The 24,097-nt window shown below is 50.4% G+C and overlaps 1 protein-coding gene across 1 annotated transcript; it reads left to right on the forward strand.

Moving 5' to 3' along the window:
• The first annotated feature begins 851 nt into the window (after positions 1 to 851).
• Positions 852 to 22,308, forward strand: GDF6 (growth differentiation factor 6). The gene is made up of 2 exons (XM_074554764.1): positions 852 to 1,520; positions 11,111 to 22,308. Exons 1-2 carry the CDS (start codon positions 1,184 to 1,186, stop codon positions 11,965 to 11,967), a joined length of 1,194 nt encoding a protein of 397 aa, XP_074410865.1. The 5' UTR covers positions 852 to 1,183; the 3' UTR covers positions 11,968 to 22,308.
• The last annotated feature ends 1,789 nt before the right edge of the window (positions 22,309 to 24,097 follow it).

Consider the following 24,097-nt stretch of genomic DNA (forward strand, 5'->3'; position numbering starts at 1 on the left):
GTGGGACTAAGCACCCTACAGGCAAACTGGGATGTGCCAGGCTAGAAGCCTGCTTCATATGCCCTGTCAGGGTCTGCCTCATCCCACTGGTCCTCTGTTGCACTGGGAGTGGTGCCAAAGCCCAGGCATGAGCTGCTCTCAGTGGAAAAATGAGAACAGGGAAGAAGAAGACAAGTCCACAAGTCCAGTGTATGACTGCATGAAGAATGGCAGCTGATGGAGAAGCATGGTCAGAGATCTCAGATTCCCTTTATTTACTATGGATCAGGCTTTCACAGCTAAACACACATGACCTCTTACTGGAATTAAAGGAAAATCCTCCAGTGGCAGAGTTGGGGCAGATAGGAGAGGCAGGAAGAAGTGGCCAATGGGACACCAGGACAGAAAAGGAGGAATGCTCAGCACAGGGCAGAGGAAAGCCACACGGGGAAGTGGAAGAGGGTGGTTTGTGCAATGGATCAGGCAGGAGGATGAGAAGGTGAAGGAGAAGAAGGTAGTGATCAGGGCAGGTAGAGTAATGCAGGCATGTTACTGTGCTTTGTCATGGCTGTGAACCCTAGACAGGTGGTTGGATGAAACCACTGGAGAACTGACACCAGTTTTATGCTGAAGGATGCACCTCGAAAAAGCCAAATGAAAAGGGGTGGGTGAATTTCTGAATCCTTACCACCAAATTCTCCTTGTTATAAAACCCCTGCTTTCTGCCAAGTTTTCGGTCACGTAGCCACGGGAATACAAAAAGAAAAATCATTAGCATCACACGAATCTGCCCACACTCAAACCTGGAGAACCTGTGAGGCACCTGAACAGATGTCATCACCGCTGGGTCGATGAGAAGCGGTACCCGAGAGGTGGCAGCAGGACGCGCGGCATCTCCTCCGGCCCTCGCCCGCTTCCCGCGTGGAGAGCCCAGCGGGGAGGGAGCACGGGGACCCCCGAGCGCCCGACCAGGGTGTCCCGCCCCGGCCGGACCGCCCCGCGGGGCGGGCTGGGTGCCCGCACAGGGCGGTGCGCGGCGGGGCGGTACCCGCGGGGCGGGGCGGGCGGCTGCGGGCCGAGCCCGCCCGGGTGCAGTCGCCGCTCCGCGCCGCGCCGCCGCGCAGTCCCCGCGCCGCTCCGTGGGCCGCCGGAGCCGCACGTCGGGCCGCCCTCCTCTTCCTCCCTACCGCCGCCGCCTCTCGCTATGAATGCGCGCCGGGCCCTGCTCTCCGCCGCCTTGCTCGCCAGCCTCCTCTGGGATTTACCTTGCTGCCTCCCGGCTTCCCTCCCTGCCTCCTCGGAGCTCGCCGCCTCCTCCAAAGGTGGTCGCAGCCGCAGAGTGCCGCGGTCCCCACGGGAAAACCGCCCGCGGCAAGGGGGACACGCCGTGGACCGAGCGCTCCCACGGGCGGAACCCCACGAGTACATGCTGTCTCTGTTCAGGACTTACTCTATCGCGGAGAAACTGGGCATCAACGCCAGCTTTTTTCAGTCGTCCAAATCCGCCAACACCATCACTAGTTTTGTAGACAGGGGACGAGGTAAGTTCTGCCCCCCCCCCCCGCCCCTCCCGGTCCCCCCGGGGCTGCGGGTGCCCCTTCCCGCTGCGCTCCGCGGTACGAGGAGCGGTCGGTACGAGGCTGCCGTCCCGCGGAGCCTGGTGCTGGGGAGGTGGGAGCGAGCTGCAGCGGTCCCCGGTGCTGTTCCCCGCCCCGGTATCGCAGGCAAGTGCAGATCTCTCGGTGAATTCGGAGTCGCGGTGTTTTATTTTAGAGCAAACGGCCCCGCTGCACTAAACCCGAGCCGAGGCAGCCCTAAGTGCCGCGTGCGAGAAACACGAGTGTTCCTCCCCGATTCGTCATGGGGTGGTAGAAAACACGCCCCAGCTTTGCAGGTGGAATTTGGGTGTAAATTCAACCTTGAAAAAAAAATTAAATATCGCTCTTCTGATTTCTTTCCACCCGCCGGATAAAGGGTGGCTCTTACCGGCGCGGCTGCACGGCGAAAAGAAAGTTTAAACTGACCGAAAGCAAACATCTTCTGCCTGAGGCTGCTCTCGCCTCGGGTTGCGTTATCGGGGTTACTTGGGAGAGCCCCAGGCCCTTCCGACAGCGCAGGGACGGGGACCCTCCGGCTCCACTTGCGGGGGGCAGCGCGCGGCCCAGGTACCTCCCGGTACCGGGACTCAGCGAGCGGCGGCCGGACTTGACGTCTGCTCGGGGCCGCATCCTTTGATCTGTGTGCGGGGTTGCTCCTCACGCACCCCCGGGCCGGGATCGGCAGCGGAGCCCGCTACCCCGGGCCGCAGATCTTCCCGGGCAGCATCGGTGCCGCGGGGCTCCCGGGCCCCCTCCGCGACCTGCAGCCCCGGCCAGGGCCCTCCTGGGCTTTTCTCTCGTCGTCGTATCGCTCGTACCCGGGGCAGCGAGTGCACATTTCTCGTCGATCCAGAGTAAAATTTCCCTTCCATAAAAACGCCCCCCTGCCCTTTTCATTCCCTCCCCCTTTTTTCGTTACCCTGGTTGTGAGCCATTAAGAACAGACTAATTAACAGGTTCTTAATGAAGATTGCTCTTTCGTTCCTCCCCCTCTCCCACACATGAAAACCCTCCCCTCCGTCCGCGCCTCCTCGGGCACTGGTGTACCTGCCAGGGGCTGGCAGCGCCGGGAGCCGGGGCAGCTCGCCGCCCTCCCGCCGTGTCCCAGCCGTTTTAGGGCAAAACACAGAGCCGGGAAAATCACACGGCTGCCTGGAGCTGCAGAAGCCGATCACCCCAAACCAAATCGAACCGAACCCAAACCGAGCCCCTTCGCCGCCTCCCCGAGCCGGAAGCTTCTCCCCGCCCACGGCACCCGAGGCTCGGCCCCTTGCCCCATTGCTGCCCCGGGCTCGGGGAGCTCTTTCCGCGGCGGGGCTCGGCGGGCTCTTCGCCTCCCGCCTCGGTCGCGCCTCTCTGCGCTCGGGAGGACGCGGGGGAGCGCCCACAGTATGTGACCCCCGCGGTCGGAAGCCCGTAGACGTTTTCGAGGGGAAAGGGGACAAGGGGTTTTGCTCTTCGCCTTAGCCTTATTGGGGTTGTTTTCTTTGTCGCTGTTAAAAGCGGGGGTGGGGGAAGAGGACCCGCTTTCTAGAAACACGGTTTCGAAAATTCAGCCGTCAGAAGGGAGCTGGACCGCTCCCCCTGACGGAGAGGAAACGGGGTGCTGATCCTGCGAGCTGCAGGAAATGGAGCCGCGCTCGATATCATCTTATTCTTGATAACCAGAAGAAAGACAGTTAATTTAACAAATTTAGCTCATCTCTCTGCATGTGAGATTCTACTCCGGGGGAAGTGATTTGCTAACAGAAGTCCTGGTTTGATTAAGGAAAAGCCTCACTTTTCCCCATTGATTTTGATTTGATGTGTCACAGGCTGTGACCTTCTGCTGGACCTTCTGAGGGTTGCTTAGCATCAAGCCACTGATTGGAGTATTTCAACTCAGTGATCTAATTGAGTGTTCATGTCATAACATATCAAATATTGTCTAGTCTCCCATAATGAAGTGGACCAGCCGATGGCACATCACCAAAAAACTTCAAGAGAGCTTCCGTTCCTCTGAAGTGGTAGCTATTTTACTGCCCACCTCCCCGTGGGCTCCTAGCCCAGTTAATTGGCGAACTGGAGTTGTGCTGATGATGAACAGTCTTTGCTCAGAGAAAGCGGGGAAGGGGGGGGGCAGATTTTCTGTCACTTCATTTGCAGACAGTATAGCCGCCCAAATTGACCCATTTAGATGGGCCGCTCTTTACCTAAGCAGCATCTCCGGATCGGGGATATGGCGGTGGCCGTCCCACCTGCCCACGCCATCCTGCATGGCAGCATTTCGGGGGGACAGCAGCCCGCAGAGGAGCGCGAAGCAACTTTTAGCCCTGCCGAGAAGCGCCCCTCCCGTGCGAGGCGGCTGCTGTGCCTGCGGGGCCGCCCGGCGCTGGGCTCTGACCCGCAGCAGCCCCGGCCCGCCCGTCCCAGCGCCCGCCGAGGCTGCGGGGCAGAGCGCTTCGGTGCAGACACCGGCAGCCGCTTCCCGTTGCTTCGCTTCTTCCCTTCCCGCTTGAAGCTAATAAGATCATTTTCAGGGTAGCGCGCGAGGGAGTGAAGACTCACTACTGCTTAATACGTATATAATTTTTTCTCCCGTCGGTAGAAAGAGAGGAGAAAGGGGGGAAAGGGTTTGCGATTCCCCTTCTCCACCCCCTACCGCCCCCCACTCGCTCCCCCTTGTTACGGTCGCAAGATCAGACAGGACCGAGCTGAATGTAGGAAAATTACTGTTGGCACATGAAGTAACTCATTAAAACGCAGATGGTGCTCTCACTGGCCTCAGGACCCCCAGCATTGGAGCTCCACAGTAAGGCAGGACAATTAGGAGCTGCAAGGACTCCACCAGGCAGGGGAGGAAAAAAAAAAAGAGAGCGGGAGGGAGCTGGAGAAGGGAGTTAAAAACAAGCAATCCCACAGCTAGCAAGAAACGCGGCATGACTAGGAACAAATAGAAAACAAAAAAGAAATAGCTGGAGTGCGAAGGAGCACGATTTTCGAAAGAATCTCCGTGGGAAGGGGTTGCCACGAGTGCCGGCTGCTGCGAGTGCCCCTCGCCTCACCCTTTTGTGTCTGCAGAGCCCGCAGCACCGGCACCAAGGCAGGGCTCCCGCATACGAAATGCTGCGGTCCGTGCCTAAGGGACGGGGACATCGAAATAGGTCAAGATCGTCTCCTTTTTCCCTCCCCGTTTTCTTTATGCGCTTTCGCGTTCCAGTTGGAAGGCAGCTGATTCGGATGGGCAGGGATCCGAACATCGTTATTTTGCTCTTGCCATGAGGGTTGTGAGGGTGGTGAATAGACGGCTAGGACGAAAGGGGGATCCCGTGTGCAGAAACTGAAAATGGCCCGGCTGTGCATGTGGCAGAAGAAAAGAATGTAAATCTCACTTGAAGTTCATCTAGTACAACATATTTATGCAAAACAGCGGGTTTCTGGGTGGACCGAAAGCTGCAATGTAGTGTAATCTGTGCAGCGCCTTTGCCCAAGCAGTGTTGTCGTTGGCAGAAGGAAAATGAAATATAAACAGGGAAGTATTTTAATGGGAAAGGAGGGAATTCACAACTGTTAATTATTTGGTGACCTTGTATTCGATTTGTTTGAGCCCCTTATAAAAACACTAATGCAGACCAGACGGCCGGAGCGCGGCAGCGAGCTGCCGCTCCTCATCCCCGCCGTGCACCCAGGAAAGGAGCGAGAGGTCCGGCCCAGCCCGGCCCAGCCCGGTTCGGCTCGGCTCGGCCCGGCCCGGCCCTGCGGGGCCTCCGCGCGCGCGGAGCCGTTGCCGCGGGGGCGGGCGGGGCGCGGCGGCGGCTCCGCGCTGCCGGTGCTGGGAGCTGTTTCGGGGGTCGGTGTTTTACCCCCGAGCTGCGGGAGCTGCGGGAGCCAGCGGGGCCGGGGCGCGGGCGGAGCGGAGCGCAGCGTCCCCTCGGCGGCTGCGGCTCTCGCCACTTCCCAGTGAAAACAGGGGCTGTCGGCGGGGGGAGTATTTTTTAGTTCATCTTTCGTTTGTTTGTTGTCCCTGGAGGAGACGCGGGGCTCGCGCACGGGAGGGCGGTCCGGGAAGCGGCGCCGGGAGCTCCGCAGATCCGGCGGCCCGGCGGGGCGGTGCGCTGCCGCGGAGGACGAGTAATTAACGCATATCAAACTATTCCGGTGGCTCATTTCCGACCTGGTCCTGATTTTTTTCGTTATTATAATTTTTTTATTTAATCCAGAAATCCTCCTGCAGGGCTTGCTAAGAGGTTGAGTTTTTTGGTTTTTTTTTGAGGGGGGGACACGTGGGGGACGGAGGTCCGAGGTCTCCGCCTCGGAGCTGTGGAGTTTCCGCCGCCCGCGGGGAGATGCTGCGCCGCAGCTGGGCTGGCCCCAGCCGGCAGCCGAGTGGCCCGTGGGCAGAAAATCCGGCGCAGGCCAGGGCCACTCGGTGCTGGGCACGGCAGGGGGGCGCCTCGCCCTCCTCATTTACCTCCTCCCTTCACAGTAGAAAAAAACCCCCAAACCGTCGATCGGAGAAAACCCTCCCTTCCTTGCGATTTCAGGACAGGCTGAAACTGAGAGTAGGAGTCCTCTCGTGCCTGAAGCCTGATTTATGAGCGAAAGGGGATGTTTCAGTCTTTGCTAGTTATGGCCAGATCTGTATGTTCTGCTGCTGTATCTTAGCGCTTCCACATTTATCGCTCAGTAATATTTTCGCTTCATTTCTTAGCTCCAAGCGCTGGGAATATTCGGGCCGATTTTCTCAATACGAATAATTTCGGAGGAATTATTTCTCCTCCGTCGAAGTATTTCGGGTAGCGTAAGCACCGCAAATGGGGAAAGGGAAAGATATTGGGTTAAGGTCTGTTACAGCAGTGGAAACCCCGCAAGGAAGCTCCCGTGCGTCTCGGCGCATCTCCTGGGACGATGCCGACAGCCGAGGGCCCGGAGCCTTGCGGGAGTGTCCCGCGGGTGTTGCAGCGATCCCTCTATGCCCGAGGGCCGAGAGTCGCTCGTGGCGAGCGGGAGAGTGGGGCAAGGGCAGGCAGCCTTGCCGGAGCAGGTACGGTACAGCGGTGATCAAAGGTACATCACAGCCAGGTGCCTCCCCGCTCCGAGGGGAGAGAAAAAAAAAAAAAAGGAAAAGAAAAGAAAAAGAAACAGCCCTCCAACAACTAGTTAGTGTTTTTTGGCAGAATTGGGAATTCGTCGGAGGAAGGTGTGGTCTTTCTCGGTTACTCGATAGCGAAGCGAACGATACATTTAAATCTAATCACTCGGTGTAATAAAAACCGCGGCGAGGCAAGCGCTGGGAGACGTGGAATTGAAACCCGGAGAAATACCACACATGGAGAGTCAGTCCCTTGTTTCCACAGCTTGGGTAATGCTCCGAAAGAAATACCTGTCAGCCTTGCGACTCCGCAGACAACGTGTGGGCAGACCTTCGCAATTAGGGACAATATATGTTTTAATTTCCAGATTATTGTTGTGCGAGTGTCTGCAAAGTGTCTTTAACTGAAAATGTGCTTTTGGTTTGCGAGTTTAAATATGGCTTGAAAGAGAATTTGGGAATGGGAAAATTCTTCTTGAATGTGGTTTGGGTATAATTTGCAGTGATGTAAAGTTAAGATCTGAGCCCTGATGAATTGGCTGAGAGCCCAGTACCTGATCTGCCATGAAAAGGGAAACTTTGTGTAGCCTTCGTTAACCCCCGTCTCTCCTCAAAGCCCAGACTGCGGCGAGAAAGTGACCCGGGAAACGGGAGAGGCTTCACACAGGGAATTGAGGGAAACGTCCCAACCCAGTCATTCATTCAGCTTCGGAGATGCTGAAACCGCAGCCACCGCACGGCAAAGGAAAGCGTGGGGGAAGGCGGCGGGACCCGGGGCAGCCCCCGGCCCGGCCCGGCCCGGCCCGGCCCGGCTCGGCTCGGCTCGGCTCGGCTCGGCTCGGCTCGGCACGCCCGCGGGAGCACCGGGCACGCCGCTGCCCGAGCGCCTCGTGAGGAGCAGAACGGAGCAGGGCTTCTCTCTCTCATCCGCCACTGACACATTCTTAAATTTCAGATAGACCTACTCCCTCCTTCTGTCCCTCCTTCCTGATCCTAATATTTTATTTTCGCCCGAATAAAAAAAAAGAATAAACTACCGAGAGTGAAATAGAACAAATACTCACGGCGGACCTAACATTCATCTACATTAACGCTACAAATATAAACACACCTCCCCGGTGCATTTTCTGCCATGTGGCTTTCTCCAGCCCAGCTGGGATGACTTTGCTGCTCGCACCAAGTATTTCGGTAACGGGAATATCTGTAAGGACAGCTTCAGCTGGCCTGAGAAAAAGGCAGATCGCGAGCTGGCTGTTAGAAATCCCAGGTTTTACCCCATTCGCTCCTTGAGTTTAAAGGAAAACTGAAGAGGAAAAGCCCCTATCCGTTGTGCACTGCTCGCGGGGAGAGAGAGAGATAGTCAGGGTGTCCCCGCGCCGTCTCTGCTGCCGCTCTTTGTGTGCTGGGACGGCAGCAGCTTCGCTGGAACAAAGGGTCCCCAACCTAGACCCGTCTCTCCCCGTTTTGTGGAGGTTCCGGAGGTCCCGCTTTCCCTCCCCGCCCTCCATTGCTTTTCCCACCCTCTCGACTGCTCTGGGAGCGAGCCAGTACTGGTTTAGGATTATGTATTCATCTGGAATTATTAGGTTACAAGAGTGAATAAATAGCGTTTATCTGATCGGATTCAAAGCTGCTTATTTGAAACAACCGGCAGCCCTGCCCCTTTCCCTGCCCTCCCGAGAGAGGCACGGGAGCCGGCAGCTGCTTGAGCCAGTGCGACTTTTCCAGCACAGTTTCGGTGCTGCTGAAATCCGTCTCAGACCTGCTTGACCGGGGACACATTTCTCTGCAAACCGGCCGTGTTGCCAGCGTGCCATCCCACCGAACAACCCGGACCAGCCGTGCAACGCCCCAAACCCTCGCCAAACTGGAGTCTCAAAAGATGCTGCTTGGGCAGCATCCCTGAGCGAGCCTTTTGGCACCCACAGTGCCGGAGCTGGTTTCCTCCCGCACCGCCGGGTGACAAAGGTCTGCAAACCCTTTAGAGCCCGTTTTCAGCAGGGGGGACATATGGGGAATTCAGCCTCTCGCTGCTTCCCTCCCGTCTAAGCTGCATGCCTGGATGTTACCCCCGAATGGGATTATTTCCTGCGCCGCGACAGGCCACCTGCGTGATGGTTCCTCGGGAAGAGGAGAGGCGCTGTCACCTTCCTGTCCCCTCCTCCCTCGGGAAAGGGCTGCCCCTTCCCTGAAAGCTAAGACTGCCGGGCAGTCCTGCCTTGCTCCTGCACCGCGCCGGAGATATATATGCGGGACCGTGGTGCTGGTCAAGAACAGGACAAGGAGGAGTGTATGTGGTGCTGTCTGCTCCGGAGGGACAGCAGCAGTCTCCTCACCCCCACCCCATGGCGACTGGGAGTATCAAAGAGAGCGAGCATCTCTCTCCGAAACCAAGCGTGACACCCCCCTCTCCATCCCCTAAGCAACGAGAGCGATTAAAAGGGAATCCGTGCCCAGGCCCGGCTCTGCCCACATCCCGATGCTGGGGATAACCGCAGAGGAAGATGCTGATCTAGTTTCCTCGACGGTCGCTGGAACCCGTGAACGAAGGTCTGATGCATTTCGGCAGAGCCAGGAGATCGGTCTGCACCCTGTCAGGTGCCCGAGTATCTCATAGATGTTGGAAAAAAAACCCCAAAAAACCAAACAACCAAAACCCAAACCGAAACAAAACCACCAAGACGACGAGAAAGAGAAGAAGGAGGAGGACCTGCGCTTTCTTACCCGAGGGCTCATCCGCTTTTCTCTGAAACTCCCAGGACCCCCTTGAAGGAGGAGGCAATGATACCAGAGATCTCCTGAGCTGTTGGACCCTCCTCCTGCAACCACGTGCACCTCAGCCCACGGCCCGTGCCTGTGAAGGGCAGAACTACCCCCACGATCCCCCAGAACCCACAGGAGACTCATGGACCGAATCCTGGTCTGTACTTGCAGCGCTGATGAAATTGTCCAGCACCTCTAGGCAGCTCCCGATGGGTTTCACTCCTATTTTCACAGCTCAATAAAGCAGCTGTTGTCGTCACCTGGACTGTGACGACATTTTTCGGGCTCTGCTCGTGTTTTTTTTCAGTCTCCTCCTGCACTCCCTGAGCGAGATGCACGACCAGGCTGCCTCTCGCCCCTCGCTGGGAAGGAGAAGCCCCTCCGCAAGGAAACAGACAAGCCTGAGGTGGGAGGTGGATGCAAGGATGCGAAAGGCCTGGGTTCTAATTTTCCTGATGCCCGAAAGGCCTGACGGATTCCGCATCGCTCCCGCCGGCGCGCAGCCCAGGAGAGGCGGGGAAGCTCCGGCTCGGGAACTCCCTCTCCTTGCTGACTCCTCGTGCCCCGGTGCCGGGCGAGGCGGCGCCCGCGCCCGTGTCCCGGGACCGGGCAGGTGTGCGGGGCCCGGCCCCGCAGCCCGGGGTGCCGCCTGGGTGCGCGGCGCGGTCCGGGCGGGCGGCGGGGCCCCCACCACGGCTCCTGGGGCGAGGGGGACGCGCTCGGCAGGCAGCCAGGCTCCGCAGGGGGATCCCCTGGCCCGGCTGCGGGGCAGGTCTTTTTCCCAGCAATTCCCGCTGTCCCTGTGCACTCCACACTCCATCTCCCTGCTGACGTCCAGGGGAACACGCGGCGATGCAGGGCGACTGTCGAGTGTGCTAATCCGCACTGATTAACTGCACGTTAATCCGCATTGATTTTTTACATCGCCGTGTCGCGTCTGAAGGTTTTTGGTTTGCATAAATCATCCCCTTGTCTCTCCTGCCCCGCAGGAGGTTCTCAGAGACCTGTCAGGTAGACCCGAGTTTGTGAAACATACTGATTAGGGATCGCAATGACCTTTGATATCGATAAATAACAGGCGGGTGTATATTTCTTTAGTCTCTGTTTCTACCCCTGGGGCGGGCTGATTTTGAAAAAGCGGCGAGGGGCTGCTGAACAGAGGCTCCAGTGACACTTTTACTATAGAATAATACACAAGCTTTACTAGCTTCTGGGGAAACACAGGGGCTTTGGGAATTTTTGTATTTGCTGGGTTGTAAACATTTTATTGGAAAGCAGCTCAAGGGAATCTGGTTTGCTTTCTGCGCTGCACTTTGTACACCGATGTGTCAAAAAAGAAGTCCAGGTTTTTCTCAGAGGAGCACGTGTATATGGGGCTGATAGGCAGAGGATGTGCGTGGGGCAGGGTCTGCCTCTAGTGCTGGAGAGCCGTCTCCTATCTGGTGCGGGTTCTTCCATACTTCCTTTCCTTTCCATATTATTCCCTTTCCTTTCCATATTTTTCCCTTCTCCTTCTTTCTCGTCTCCCCGCCCTCCCCCGGTCAGGGTCCCGCTGGGGGTGGGTGGGGGGTGAGGCAGGCAGGCAGGGAGGAGCGGCCCCGGCCGGGCACGCCGGCGGTGCTCCCTCCCTCTCCCGCCTCAGAGACCTCTCGGCAGATACCCCCGAGCGCAACTGACTGTAATTATTTTTATCTCGCAGACGATCTCTCGCCCGCTCCCTTGAGGCGGCAGCAGTATGTGTTTGATGTGTCGACCCTCTCGGAGACGGAGGAGCTCGTGGGGGCCGAGCTGCGGCTGTTCCGCCGGGCCCCGCGGGGCCGCCCGCCGCCCACCGCCCCGCTGCACGTGCAGCTCTCCGCCTGCCTCTCGCCGCGACCGCTGGACTCCCGAGCCCTGGACCCGGCCCCGTCGGCCGGCTGGGAGGTGTTCGACGTGCGGCAGGGCCTGCGGGAGCAGCGGCCCCGGAAGCGGCTGTGCCTGGAGCTGCGGGCCTCGGCGGAGCGCGGCCTGCGCCGCTGGCTCGACCTGCGGGGCCTGGGCTTCGCGCGCCGGCCGCGGCCGCCTCAGGAGCGCGCGCTGCTGGTGGTCTTCACCCGCGCGCGGCGGCGGAGCCTCCTCGGGGAGCTGCGCGCCGAGCTGGGCGCGGCCCCGCCGCCCGCCGCCCGCCGCCCGCCGGCCCGGCGCCAGCGCCGCACCGCCTTCGCCAGCCGCCACGGCAAGCGGCACGGCAAGAAGGCTCGGCTGCGCTGCAGCAAGAAGCCGCTGCACGTCAACTTCAAGGAGCTGGGCTGGGACGACTGGATCATCGCCCCGCTGGAATACGAGGCCCACCACTGCGAGGGCGTCTGCGACTTCCCGCTGCGCTCCCACCTGGAGCCCACAAACCACGCCATCATCCAGACCCTCATGAACTCCATGGACCCCGGCTCCACGCCGCCCAGCTGCTGCGTCCCCACCAAGCTGACTCCCATCAGCATCCTCTACATCGACGCGGGCAACAACGTGGTGTACAAGCAGTACGAGGACATGGTGGTGGAGTCCTGCGGCTGCAGGTAGCGGGCGGGACGCCCCTCGGCGGCGGCCGGGTCTGCGTCTGGCGGAGGTGCGGCGGCAGCGGCGAGCAGGGCCCCCGTGCCGCGGCCGGCCGAGCGGAGGGCACGGCGGAGAGCACGGAGCAGAGCACGGAGTAGGGCGGCCCGGCGCCGGGGCTCCGCCGCGCTGCCCGCGGTGGCCCCGGGGGCTACGGCAGCGTCGGCCCGCGGCTGCCGGCGGGGAAGGGCGAGCGGGCCAGGCAGGCGGAGAGGCCCCCGCCCGGTCCCTTCCCCGCTCCCCTCTCTTCCCCCGGGGTTTATCTGGCGATCTATCCTCCTCCCTCCAAAGGTGAAGGCAATTTACCAAGTACAAAAAGAGTCGGGGGAGGGAGAGGGAGCAGACTGATCCCTCTCTCTGAAGTCGCTCTGAAGAGGGCTGTTTCATTTCTGCCCTCTCTCTTTCACATTCCTGCAAGCTTACCAGCCAGAAATAGCCTATGCCCCCCCCCTTCCCTCTCTCTCCCCAAGGGGAAAAAAAAGAGAAAAAAGAAAAACAACCGAGAGTTTCTTAAGATTGTAATTATCAGCTAGGTTTTATTTTAAGACAGCAAACTGTGAAGAGCGAAGTGTTACAGAAAGCACAACCGAGGTGGACTGGAGAGGAAACTGCTTCGGGTCCCACGAAGAGTGCGAGGATGCCATTGCCAGTCTCTGGGTAGCTGTGTCTCGGCGGCCCTCGCAATTTGCAGCAGTATTATGTGCAAATGTTGTGCGGGAAAAGGCGTTTTATGTAAGATTTCTGGTTCTTTCCCACTTTTGGTCTCAGCTGTGGCTTCACCTGAGGAAAGTGCACTTCGAAGCTATGCCTAGCCCTTTCTTAATGTAATTATTATGTTCGTAGTTTCAGGCTTTTCCCCACCGATTTCTAGAATTGTTGGCTTCTCTGGTATTGCAGAGCTACAAACTTGTGGAAAAAGATAAAAAAGAGAAGAGAAAAATAATATAAAATGCTAATAAAAAGACTCGACCAGGAGCAGTAATTTAAAATGCACATTTTGCTTTGGATGCACTGTTGTTCATGTAAAAGTTGTAAATATTTGTTTATTTAAACAGACTGAAAAGTGCAAAATGGAGATGAACAACATGCATTTCTTTTTTTTTAATGTACAAAACATGATATGCACTCGAAATGTTATAATTTCTAATATTTTTAAAAGTTTATATTTGAGTTGTACAGAATTAAGCATTAATCAAATATTTCATCCTTACTTAACATTATCATTTCCTTAAGATATTATTACAAGATTTTAATTCTGTGCTAATAATGGAGAAAATAATTTTTTTACTGTCTACCTCAATATAATGCAAGTATTTACAACTCTAAAGTTATCTGAGGTAAATTAATATTCAGAACATTTTTACAATACACCTTTACTGGACGCTACTACAACTATCATTGTATTATTAAACATTTTTTTTTCCAAAAAGTCAGCTTGCTTTTTATATGTTCTATTATTTGATTAAGTAATTCTGAGTTCTCAAGTAAATATTGGCTCTAATTCTAAAATGCTGCAGAGTTGAGTTGGATCAAGTGCCACTTGAAGGCGCACCTAAAGCCATTCCTCCTGTCTGAAGACTTTTTGTACTCTCACAAGATCTTTAGTTTCGTCTTTGGTATATGCCAGTGGCATAAAGCTGCATTGTGTTTTTATGCATTTTATGCAATGATTATTGTAAGTGGGAGAATGCATTAAGGGGAAAAATTCAGGCAAACGTTTGTAAATCTCATCTGTACTGGGGACATTAATATACACTGTATGATGATGATGAGCAAAAGACAATGAATGTTTTATAAATGATATTTATTTTGATGCAATGGGTAATATATTTATTAAATATTTCCTGGCTATCTCTTAGATAATGAAGAACTATTCAATGAGTAGCTGTTTCAGTAAGAGAAGGATCCTCTCTCAGTGGTGCATGCAGGGGTGGTACAGGCAGCTTGGGGGCTGTGAGCCCCACTCTCAGGGAAAAAAATAAAAGCCTCATCTTATATGCAGAAGGGCTGAAAGAGCTGCTCACCTTGTGGAATGTGTTTGAAAACAAGGTTCCTTTCATGGAAAGTGGATTTTTTTTGCCATATCACAAGATCTGATCCCACATGCTTTTCTCTGACCAGCTTTCACTCCCTTGGACTGGTGCTTGAACAAAGGAGTGCAGGATCGGGCCCAAGTGTTTGAATAGCAGCAGCTCAGAGACCTGTAGAAGACTCCAGCCTTAGACTTGGTACAACTGCCAGAGGAATACTGCTTTCTAGTGCTTAATAGTGGTTCAAGTTCATTACTAATAGTAGATTTAGAAATTACAGTTTAAAAAGGGCTTTGGTTCTTAAGCCAGGTTCACCATGTGCAGTTCTGATTGATGTGAACTGTGCTGTTCTGACCACACCAATGCAGTCTTCTGCTGTGGATCAGGCCTCTGCTCTCTCTATGAGGGAAAGAATGGGCAAATGATGTCCAAAGAGCTGCAATATACTCTCTGAGGAAAGGTAATCTAGATATGTAAGACATTGTCAACTGGAAATGAACATGATGTAAAATCTGAAATTTTACGAAATTGTCAGCTAGAGAAGGCAGAATGAATCATCTCTTTATTTTGTTGTCCATTGAACAAATGAATTATTGTGTGTACAGACAATGCTTTGGCTACAACCATACACTGAGAGTTTCAATGCAATTTCCTTTCCATGTAAAAACCAATATCACTTCTGTTGCAAGCCCATTCATCACATGCGTGGTGGCAAGCTGTGCTGTCACTGTGCTGTCCTTTCTGCTCCACCTCAGACACAGCTTTGGGGAGCTTCATCAGGCAAAGTTCAACTGTGGGAGGCCTAAGAAAACTTCTATCAAAGGACGTTGTTAAAGAAGCAACGTTTTTCTCTCCTGGGTGTACAGTGTAGTGCAGTTTGTACCTTCTTCTACATTAGCTGAATTTTTGGTGACGTCTTTAATGGCCAAAAAATATTTGAAAGCCCTTTGTCCCAAATGCCTGTGGTTGGTTAGCTCCAAGAGGAGTGGAGAACCAGAAAAAAGGCAAAGATAGTTAGAAATTGCAGTATCTGCTTTGGAGGCACACCTTTTGGATATTGCTTACTGAAGCACAGAAAACACTGGCCTTTCTGAGCATGTGCTCTGCATGCTGTAGCTAATATAACATTATCTGAACCTATTTTGGCAAGTCTGCTATTCCTAAAGATGGGATCTCTGCTTGCTTCCTTTTTTAGGTCTGCAGTATTATTTTGCACAAATCTGAAAAGGAACAATATCGTGCTGAGAGGGAGAAGTGAATAGATACAGCAAAGCTGAGCGATGGTATTTCTTTCCTTGCACTTCCCGTCCTCTCTCCTGCCCTCCCGCCCAGAGATACCCAGTAAATTGAAAATGTAACAAAAAATACCTGTAATTATTTTTTCCAGCTTTTTTGCTACAAATATTGCAAGCCTTTGTTACAGAGAAATCCAAATATGGAAATGCAGTGGATACAGTTCAGATCTCTTTGTCCTGCCAAAGTAATATGAAGTTTCTTTTCCATTTCTCAACTCCCCATGCTCAAAATCACATTTCAAAAGGGAAAATTATTTCTTTTATTATGTTGCTGGCCAGAAGAGGGAGCAGAATCTATGAAATAGTGGGAATAGACAACGAGGGACAGAAGACAGCTGAAGTTGGTCTGGCTGATGGTATGATACCTATCAACAGACGTTATACAATTCATCCATCACACTGGCTGTGCTGCTCAAGCACAAGAAAATCACTGACTCATCTTTGAAGTGTAGATATGCATTGGAACAAATTCTGAGTACATGAATGAAAAAATCAGCATGGGACTCAAGCCCTTTCATAAGTAAGCTCCTTTTTGGACCACAGACTCCCTCTTACTTGTCAGAGGGGTGTGTTTCTGACAATGTTTTTTTTTGTGGGGAGGAAAGCTGGAAATTCCCCATCAAGAGCAGATTCAGTCTTCCTACTTGTTATCTCCTACTTGTTACCTCTCATGTAGATGAGAGGTTGGTCTGTTTACTGCATTTATAAAATAAGCATGTTGATTTTTAACAACTCAGTGTTTAACCTAAAATATTATTTTAGGTTGAGCTGATTACATTGTATGAAACATCTTCCTTCACAAACTCTTATCCTTGCTTCAGAAGCACATCTGAAGCTTTGAGGAAGTTGAGTGACTGAACTTCACCCTTTTCAGTCATTCAGAGGCTGGGCATCAGGACAGCAGGTATCAATAGCATGTAATTTGTAATCTCACATAGCAACCATGTGCTATAAAGGAGTATATTCCCCTAGAGCAGGGTCCTCTTGTCAGCATTCAGCTATATTATGTGATTAGATTTCCAAATATTTGTTCTTGTTTCTTTGCAGCGTCAGACCCATTGTAAACTGAGGATGTTCCAGCTGTTCATAATTGTGAGGGAGGAGAATCAACATATTGTTCCTGCTACACTCATCACCTGTCTATCGCTTGATGACTGCAGCCTTGAAAAGTACCACTGTCTTAGTTAATATACATTACTGCTTCGTGTATTATGCTGTTGGGAATTAGAAACCGTTCTCCCGAGGTACCTAATTTTGCACATCAGCCTGATGTAGAGCATGGGACTTTATATTTGCCCATGTGCTAGCATTTTGACAAAACTAGGGTTTGTTTAAACTATGAGTGCTGTCAACCCCCTCTCTGGAACTGAGAAATCTGAAATTGGACTGTGGACCTTTATCCAATAAGACTGCTTTCCTACTAACAACTTTCTGTCCCGTTTTTTAGGAAGACCTTAGGGAGAATCTCTATCCTATGGAGCATTGTTGAATCAGTGAGAAAAACATTGCTTTCCAGAATGTGAGAATTTTATTACTGGAGAAAAATGAGTGAAAATGCTCCTAGGACAGCAGAGTTTGAGTGAGTGGGCAGGAGAGACCTCAGGTGAGTAAGAAAAGTAGAGGTCTGGTTGACAACTTGTTGCTTTGGTGGAAGTGGGAAGTTGCAGGAGAGCCATAGAAGAACGAAAGGGATAATGTAAGGGCAACCTGCCAAACATCTGAGATGCTTTCATTCTAATGGCAAGAGTATGGAGAATAAACAGGAAGAACAAGAAGTCTTGGGACACAACAAAGGCTACAGTTTAATCAGCATCACATAGGCTCAGTGAAATAAATTGTGGCACTTCAATATTAGCAGAGAGAATATAATCTGTGTAGGAAGTAGAGGCAGTAAAAAAGGGAAGAGTATTATCTGGTATATTTGGAATGTATAGAAGGCCAGAAAGAGGGAAAGATGGAGTGGTTGGAGAGGAAACAGAGGAACAGTAAAACCCTGCTAAAGATTACTGTATGAGGAGGAGGTTGATGTCACATTTTTGATGAACTTCTGGGAGTGTTCTGAGGGTATGAGGTAGTGGTAATCTAACTTTATCTAATCAGATTATCTGCTGCCAGAAAATTTAAAAACCAACAAAACAAAACCTAACAGCGCACCACATAAAGTTCCTCAAGTTGCTGGAATATGTTTGGACAACTCTTTCTTTCAAAGTATTAAGGTAGTTATGGGAGACATGGCCAGATAAAATATGATAGATATGATTAATAAAGAGAAACTTGCTAGAAAGCAATTTGAGCTCATGTGTCTGTGGAGGAAAGAGCAAGACCAAATGACTCCTGTATGGCAGATTTCCTCACTTTGGGCAATTGATAGAGAAAGTTTTGAAGGGAGGAGCCAAAAGGAGAAAGAATCTTAAGAAAACAGGCAGTTTGGAAGAAATCCTTAGTTAAAAGTCTCATAGGAACCTATCCTGCTGGCAAGGAGGACAGCATTGGAGAAAATCAGGGGGTCTGAGTCAGAAGTTGTGTTTTCTATTGACAAAAACCCATCATATAGAAAGTGAGCAAAGACACTACTAGGAAAAGTAAAAGAGAAGGACTGAAGTATAAAGAGTACCAAAAGGGATCAGAAAAAGAAATAAGGAAAAAGGGAAAAGGATTATCACTTCATGGGGATGTTAAACAAAGGACAAATGACAGAGTGGGCTGAAATGTGAAACACCACCTTTGCAAGTAGGAGACACTTGATATGAGAGGCTGAACACCCTTAGAACTAGCAATGGAATTGAAATGCAGCTCAGGGAAGAGAAGTGAAGGAACCTGTGAATAAAAGGCATATACTCAGACAAGGAAGTCCTGGGGAAGTTTACTCTGGTATAATTAAAGAACTAACCACAGGAATTTCTGAAATATTAACAAGTGTATTTAGGAACACAGAGAAGATTTAAAAGGTACCAAGAATTACAGACCAGACAACCTGTCTCAGATGCCTCCAATACTTTGAGAATTACTGCAAAAATTTCAAGAGCTTCATAAAACAGCAACTGCAGAATGATGATGTGATAAAAATATCCAGTGAGAATTTATCCAGAACAAATCTTATCTAATTAGTCCCATGTTCTTCTTGGTAAGAGTGGCATGCAACTCAAGCATGTAAGTTTCCAACATGATTTTGCTACACTAAAGGGACAGTTTGGTATAAGTACAGTGAAATATAACAGCAAAAATATACAGTTAGGCACTTTATACAAAATATTACACTTAAGAAAGGATAACATCAAGCAAAATGTAAAAACCCCTCTAGCTAATAATGCTCATACAAGAGAGAATCTGGACTGTATAGTGAAATGGGTTCTGAATACAAGGTAATGAAGGATTCATTTAGTTGTGCAGGATATTCCAGAGAATAACAACTGGAATATAAGGTGTCAGAAATATTCTGACATCTAGACTACCGAGGGCTCAGGTAAAGTGCTGTGCCCAGTTTTAGGGATCATGATCTAACAGATCATTTTCTGGTATCTTCTGGATCATTGGTGGCCTCCTGGCCACAGGCTAACATGACCTGGGACATCAGTATCTCTGGGCACAAGTACCTGTGTAAGACTCACTCAGGGCCATCTCTTTCTCTGTGTGTTCTGAAAAGTATTTTCAGTTATGCCTAACTGGGCCTTGCTCAGTCCCTTGCCATCAAAAGAGGAGGGAGTAGAGCTCCAAGGTGCTGTTGTGTGGAGAGCTCTGCAGTGCCACAGTGCCTGAGATCTGTACATCATAAACTGCCTGACACCGAGGAGAACTAAAAACTGTTATTCACTCATCTGCAATTATCTCCCTTGAGACATATAGATCTGAATTTTCCTCTTGAAATGGGAAAAGGGGGATTTATTTTGATGCCTATTGTGGCACCTAAACTGGACTGTATGCCTTCTGGGATGTCATTAGTACTGAGCAGAGTGGAATAAATGTCTCTCATAACTTTATATGAGGCATTATGTTTGATGCAGCCAGATGAATGCTTCACAGTGAGGGAGTCCCTTTGTTCACTTCCACTCAGATGGGATCCGGCTCTGGATGAGAGTTTCTTGTTGCCATCATAAACTAGACAATGGGTCATAGCATGACAAAAATGTGCTTCTGTGAATTCACCAGGCACAATTTGCTGTTGATGCCAATTCTGGTCAAAAATCTCCCAAACCTCAATCAGCCTAAAACCAGTTATCTGCACTTTCCAGCAGATGTTCTGCAGCGAGCTGTGTCCTACAGCTGACTTTTGAAATACTTTTCAGGAACTAGGTTTTGTGTCCTCAAGGGTTTTAATCTAACATTGCTGCTCTGTTTGTCATTTATTTCATATTGGTTCAGACATGGAGCTCTAGAGAGGAGTATTAGATATTACTGTGACAGACAAATAAAAACAATGAAAAATCTGGTCCATCTTGAACTAGAAGCCCTGCAGACTTGAGGGGAATCAGTTCTTGCAAAGTGTCTGCAGGCCTTTGGCACAGCTGTGAACAGAGTACAGCACACCTGCTAATCAACCCTCTTATACACATCTTTGATTAGTGAAGATGAACATCCAGTATGACACAAGCTCACAAATGTTTTTTTCTTTGTTGTTTTAGAGAAAAATAAATTAATATCATAATCAGAGATGAAATTCTTTAAATCATACTCCTGTCCCTTTTTGTCAATATTCCACAAGGAGAATATTTTCATTAACAGTGCTGAAGGTGTAGTGACTCTTTGTAATATTCAGTTGCTCTTTTTGTTCTTTTAGAGTCTAAAAACCATTTTAAATTGGGATGTATCTCTGCCAAAGGCTGTTTTGCTGGGAGAAAATGCAAACAAATTCATGACTGACAAAACAGGGAGCAGAGCCATGAAACACCAGGCATCTACTGTAGGTGTGGCTGAAAGGTTTTGAGAGAGAAAGAGGAAATAAAGAAGAAGTGTTCATCATGTAAGGACTTCTCAAGCATTTCTGACTTCACATTTTATCTCAGGAAGAAGGGTACTCTTTACATTGAGAGGAATGCCTAAGATGGCAAGGAAGATGGGCTTGACCTGGAGCCATTAGAAGTGTGGCAGACACTTGGAAAGCAGTCACATTTGCTCAAAAGACAACAAAACCATTTTTTTTTCTCTAATTATGAGAGCTATGGTATTAGGAATTGCTGAGGCAGCTACTCTCTAGCTGCCCCTTAAGTATCACACTGCCACAGATGTGAGAGGTTCAGAGCAGCTTAGAGAAAGCCAGGAGGATGTACTCCTGGGCATTATGTTTTGTACAGTTTGGTAGTCCTAGTGGGTTTGCAAATATTTCTTGCTCTGAGTTCTGCTCTGCTCTCTATCAGCAACCACCAGGACGAATTCCTTGATGTGAAGGTAGAATTTGTTTCAGATGGAACAGTCCAGAGACAATGCCTTCTTCTCCCTACAGGTTTGGTTCTGGTCTTTTCTGTTTGTGGCACAAGCTTTGCCAGAAGCTCTGAGGCATTTAGACTCATAGCCTAGCTAGAGGGTTTTGTTTTGTGTGAGGAAGTATATGCATTTGAATTCAAAGCAGATTGTTTTATGCAGTGTCAAATTCTGTGCAGATGGAACATGATATGATATGTTGAAGTGGGATATATAGCATATGGCTATCATTCAAGGAAACACATTTCTCCAGCTGGATACCAGCTATTGAGTTGGAAAACATGTGTCCTGCATTCTGGTAGGCTTCCACCAGAACAGTGAGAGGACATAAAAGACAGGTCATTCCTGGTATTGGGTATCAGCTAATACTTACATCTATTTCACTGGTTTCATAGTGCTGTTCACAATTAAGCCTCCTGTTATCACAATGGGAATAGTGCAACTGAAAAAAAAAAAGCTATTGCTGAGCTCTACACCTACTAGTACATGTGGACAAGCCAACATATGCAAACAGGCTGGCTGCTTTTGGGCTGGATGGCCATGCCTTCTGCCTCTCCTGTCCCCAGGGAAACATAGCCTGAGCTGCCTCAGGATGTGGCACTTCTTCCAAACACCAGCCCCTGACTCTGGGGCTGCATCCCATGTCTCCAGGGATCCCCTGAACCTGGAGATCCCCTTGGGTGCAGCACCCAGCTGCAGCCCACGTCATGCTCAGTCTGGCTGTGGTGCTGCAGTGAGCATCTGGATGGGAGCAGTGCTGTCTTTGGACAGATGAGCTGCAGCTCTGTCTGGGTCCTGCATGCTCTGCAAGGTGCAGGCATCATTTCACATAATTTCACAGCATCCCTAAGAAGGCAGGAGCTGAGTTGTACATGACAGACATTTTCCTTGAGGAAAATGGGCTCATTTTGGCCCTTGGCCAATGGGAGAAGTGAGATGTGACTTAAGCTGTATTAATCGTCAACTTATGCCTTCTGCCAGGCAGAGGTAGGCTGTGCATACAGCTTCTTCTGTGGTCCAGCTGTTAAATACCTCGTGGTCAGACTCATGAGTAATTACCTGCCTCAGCCTACTTAAAATAATGAAGCAAGTATAAACCATTGCCCAGGAGGGATCCATTCTCAATGCTGCTGTTCCCTGCCTGCTGATCACCCTCTGTGATCCCTTGCACCCATCCAGGCTCCAACCTTTCTCTGCTCCATCCCAGCTGAGCACAGTGAGTAAATAACAATTTCTCTCCTGAGAAGATCAGGCTACCAATGTCTCACACCCTTGCCTCTGCTTTTTTTTATGCAGATTCTACTTCTCTTGCCCTTAATTTTATTTTCAAAACCTTGTGCAGCTAATAACCATGCTGAATGTTTGTCCTTTCTCTGGCCTCTTGGAGATGATGGCATCTGCAATTTCCCCCTTCCTCTCCCTCTTCCTCTTGTGGTTTTTTCCATGTTAGTCACTCCTTCCTACTCCCAGATTTAAAGCCTAGCATCACTGTCATAGCTACACAAATTTTGTTATCTTCAGGTGCACTGTACCCTTGGAATTCTGGTAGTTCAATTTACACCATTCCACCCCCCACAAAAGAATAGTCTGGCAAAATCCAGATAGCAAAATGGAGGCTGACTGGTATGCAAAAAAAAAAAAAAAGCTTTCCCCAGCGGCTTTTATTTTGCTTTCTTATTTTTACATAAAAAAGCAACAATTTTTATGATGCAAAGCTCTGCCCCTTCACTGGAACAGACATATTCCTAAGAAGAATAAAAGAGATTTTTATGTGGAAAAAATATCACTGAAAGAAATTCATTTCTGATATTAAAGAAGGTTGGAGGTAAAATATCACTTTTTGTGTTATTTCATGTCTGCCTTCTCCATTATTTAAATACCATGTTCCAAACAACATAGGAAAACACAAAATTCTAGGGATTTAATTTTTTCTAAAAAAAGTGAACATTTTAATTTCATTACAGGCTAAGTTCTTCAGCAACCCTTCTCAGCCCAGCATTCTGGCTTTTGTGTTTTTTTCAAAACCAGCCACTGTTCCCCTCCGCAGAGGAGCGGCTGGGGCAGCTGGGAAGCTCTGAGACCTGGCAGGTTCAGCACCCAGGAGCCAGATGCAGGTGAAGGTGCTGGTTCCTGGTGCCCCAAGGGGCTCCCTGGGATGTGACAGTGACACCAGGAGCAGGGACTGTGCCTTTGCCAGGCAAACCTCCCTGGCATGGCTGAGCAATAAACCCAGACACCATGCTCAGCTGCCCTGGCTTTTCCCTGGCAGGCTGATGGCTCCTATTTCACCTAAAGTGACATAACTGGCATGGTGCAACCCATCCCTTGTTTCCACAAGTTCAGGGATTCCTCCTTGAAGGCTGTGGGAAGCAGAGAAATCTGGGTGTGACCTGAGGGCAGGTATAAAGTAGCCCCCATGGTAGAGACTCTGGAGCAGCTCAGCAATTCCCTTTTGCAGACAGCCTGCAATGTACCTTGATGAAGAAAATATTCTAATTTTACTGACTATTTCTAAAAGGTTTTTCATGTTTCAATAACGACTGAAAACAGCAAAAAAAAAAAAAAAAAAGGCAGACATTGTCCTGCATGGAGGATATGGAAATTGCAACACATTTTCTGCCTTTCTACATTACAATTTTCAACATATTAAATGCATATTCCTGTCCCCTTTGTGTATGAACATGGCAAAGTTTGAGTTCCATGGGCAAAAAAATTGCACTGTATTTTAAAATGTTAGTTTCATTAACAATATAAAACTTTTTAAAAAATAAAAAGAGGAGGTAGAAAACAAATTGCAGGGTTCCTATTCCTCTTATTTATTCTGGAAGGGAACAGGAGGTCATGTCAATTATATGAGAGCCACAGCTCGACAGCACAGCCCCAGTTCTGGATATTTGTAATCAAACCAAAATCAAAACGGTGATGAAGCCCAGAAGTGTGTGAGGGATGGAGCTGCTCATAAATGTCAAGTTAGAAAAAAAGCCACAGCAGCTGCTATTGAGTGTAGTGAACACTCTGCTCTGGATTTTGGCCCATATGCACCCCTGAGACATTCATGGGGACCCTGGGGCAGCTGATGGAGGTGCTCCTGGCTTTCCAACATGTCCAGTCACTGTGAGAGGCTCTTACTTCAGAAGAGGAAGTTCAAAGAGCTCCTGGCCATCTCCATTTCCTGTCCTTCTCTGTTCCTGGGCCTTACAGAGGATATCTCTGCTGCCCATGCAGGATGGGGAGAAGCTGAAGGACGTAAGCATGTCACTTCTCTGAGGGAACAGATCCTCCATGAGAAGATGATGATTGGTGTGCCAGAGGAACAAAGCAGGTTGGAGCTCTGCCAACAGCACCTGTTCCAAAGTG

The sequence above is a fragment of the Zonotrichia albicollis genome, chromosome 1 (genome assembly GCF_047830755.1).
Source record: "Zonotrichia albicollis isolate bZonAlb1 chromosome 1, bZonAlb1.hap1, whole genome shotgun sequence".
NCBI lineage: Eukaryota > Metazoa > Chordata > Aves > Passeriformes > Passerellidae > Zonotrichia > Zonotrichia albicollis.

Coding starts and splice junctions, on each gene's coding strand:
- GDF6 (XM_074554764.1), top strand. CDS start 1,184: ATGAATGCGCGCCGGGCCCTGCTCTCCGCCGCCTTGCTCGCCAGCCTC. Junction 1,521..11,110: donor TTTTGTAGACAGGGGACGAG/GTAAGTTCTGCC, acceptor TTTATCTCGCAG/ACGATCTCTCGCCCGCTCCC.